This window comes from Esox lucius, chromosome 18 (assembly GCF_011004845.1).
Source record: "Esox lucius isolate fEsoLuc1 chromosome 18, fEsoLuc1.pri, whole genome shotgun sequence".
NCBI lineage: Eukaryota > Metazoa > Chordata > Actinopteri > Esociformes > Esocidae > Esox > Esox lucius.
The window spans coordinates 9,394,516-9,396,076 of NC_047586.1; the positions used below are offsets into that span (position 1 = coordinate 9,394,516).

At 39.3% G+C, this 1,561-nt stretch overlaps 1 protein-coding gene across 1 annotated transcript; it reads right to left on the minus strand.

The window, feature by feature from the left end:
* Positions 1-235: 235 nt before the first annotated feature.
* On the minus strand, positions 236-1,261 carry LOC105017975 (trace amine-associated receptor 1-like). The gene has a single exon (XM_010883049.1). The coding sequence runs from the start codon at positions 1,259-1,261 to the stop codon at positions 236-238; it is 1,026 nt and encodes a 341-aa protein (XP_010881351.1).
* Between the last annotated feature and the right edge of the window lie 300 nt (positions 1,262-1,561).

Below are 1,561 nucleotides of genomic sequence, written 5' to 3' on the forward strand. Positions count from 1 at the left end.
TCCCCTGTGATCGCCAGTCATCTGAGGTAGATTTGCTGTGGGTATGCTGCAGCATTCCCCCATTGTCAAATAGAATTGTATTCATATAATGGCAACAAATGTGGTTTTGACTGGATTGGAAATGCTTATGAGTCCTATACATATTTGCTGATGTATTTAAAAAACGGCAGAGAGCGAGGCACACATTGTCACAATTATTACTAGTTACTTTGTGGTTACTGGTTTTGGACATACTTTAGTCTGAAAACAATTGCAGTATTGAAGAGTCAGGTTGAAAGATTTTTGCAGAAATTATCATTTTTAATGCCCTCCTGAACCAACTGTAAAAGAATGCATACACCATGGGATTAATAGTTGAATTCAAATAGCCAATCCATACAAATGTTACAAACAAACCCGGTGGAACAGAGTAACTAACAAAGGGGTCAATGCAGTTGCAGACAAAAAAGGGTGTCCAGAATGAAAGAAACACCCCCATAATGACAGCAAGTGTTTTAGTGGCCTTCCTCTGTGATTTGCCTACAGAGTTGTGTTCAGCTGTGCCCTGAAGTGAGCGTACCTGTCTCTGCGCTACGAGGAAAATCTTTAGGTAGAGGCTGAGCATCCCCACTCCAGGGATGTAGAAGGAGATCACTGAAGACACAATGCTCGATACTTGGTTCTGAAATAAAGCACATCTTCCCTCACAGGCCACATATTTATAGTAAAACTCCTCAATGCCCCAAATATTGAGCTCCAGAAATATTATGCCAAACCCTACAAGGGCAGAAACACTCCAGGTGAGCAGGACCATGGCCACCACAACGTGCACAGTTATTTTAGTCCCATAAAGGAGAGGGCGACACACTGCGAAATACCGGTCAATAGAAATAAAAGACAAATTCAGAATGGATGCAGTGCATAACATGATATCAGTGCTGGTATATATTTTACAGAATAAATCTCCAAAGTACCAGCATCCTTCCAGGGAATATACCATGCTGGGAGGCATCACAATCACCCCTAAAAGCAGGTCTGACACAGCCAGAGAGAGGATGAGGTAGTTGGTTGGAGTGTGAAGCTGCTTGAAGTGAATAACTGGGATGACTACAAGGAGGTTGCCACAAACTGTGAGAATGGACATCGAACCGAGGAAGAGGTAAAGCAATACTTGTATCGTTGAAGGAAGGATTGCTCTTTCGCATGACCCATTCACTGATTCGAAACATACAAGTGCATTCTCAACAATCTTTGCCTTGTTCTGAGCGATTCCAGATTCCATTATTGTCGTTAATAACAACTTATCTGAAGAAAGAAAATTGTAATATTGTCACATTCAACATAACTGTAGATTAAAATATTTGTTTACATGTTTAGTTTAATAATTATTTGTGTAATCATGTTTTTATAAAATTGTTATTTCTTCTCAAAATGCTATAAAATGTACTTTACTGTTGTGTATTCCTAGGACATATTTCAGGCATATGCTTTGCCATTCCAAATTAATATGTTACTCTTTTCTATGCATCATACAAGTATAAATTATTTTTATGGTCCTCACATCATACCTACCGAGCCATGC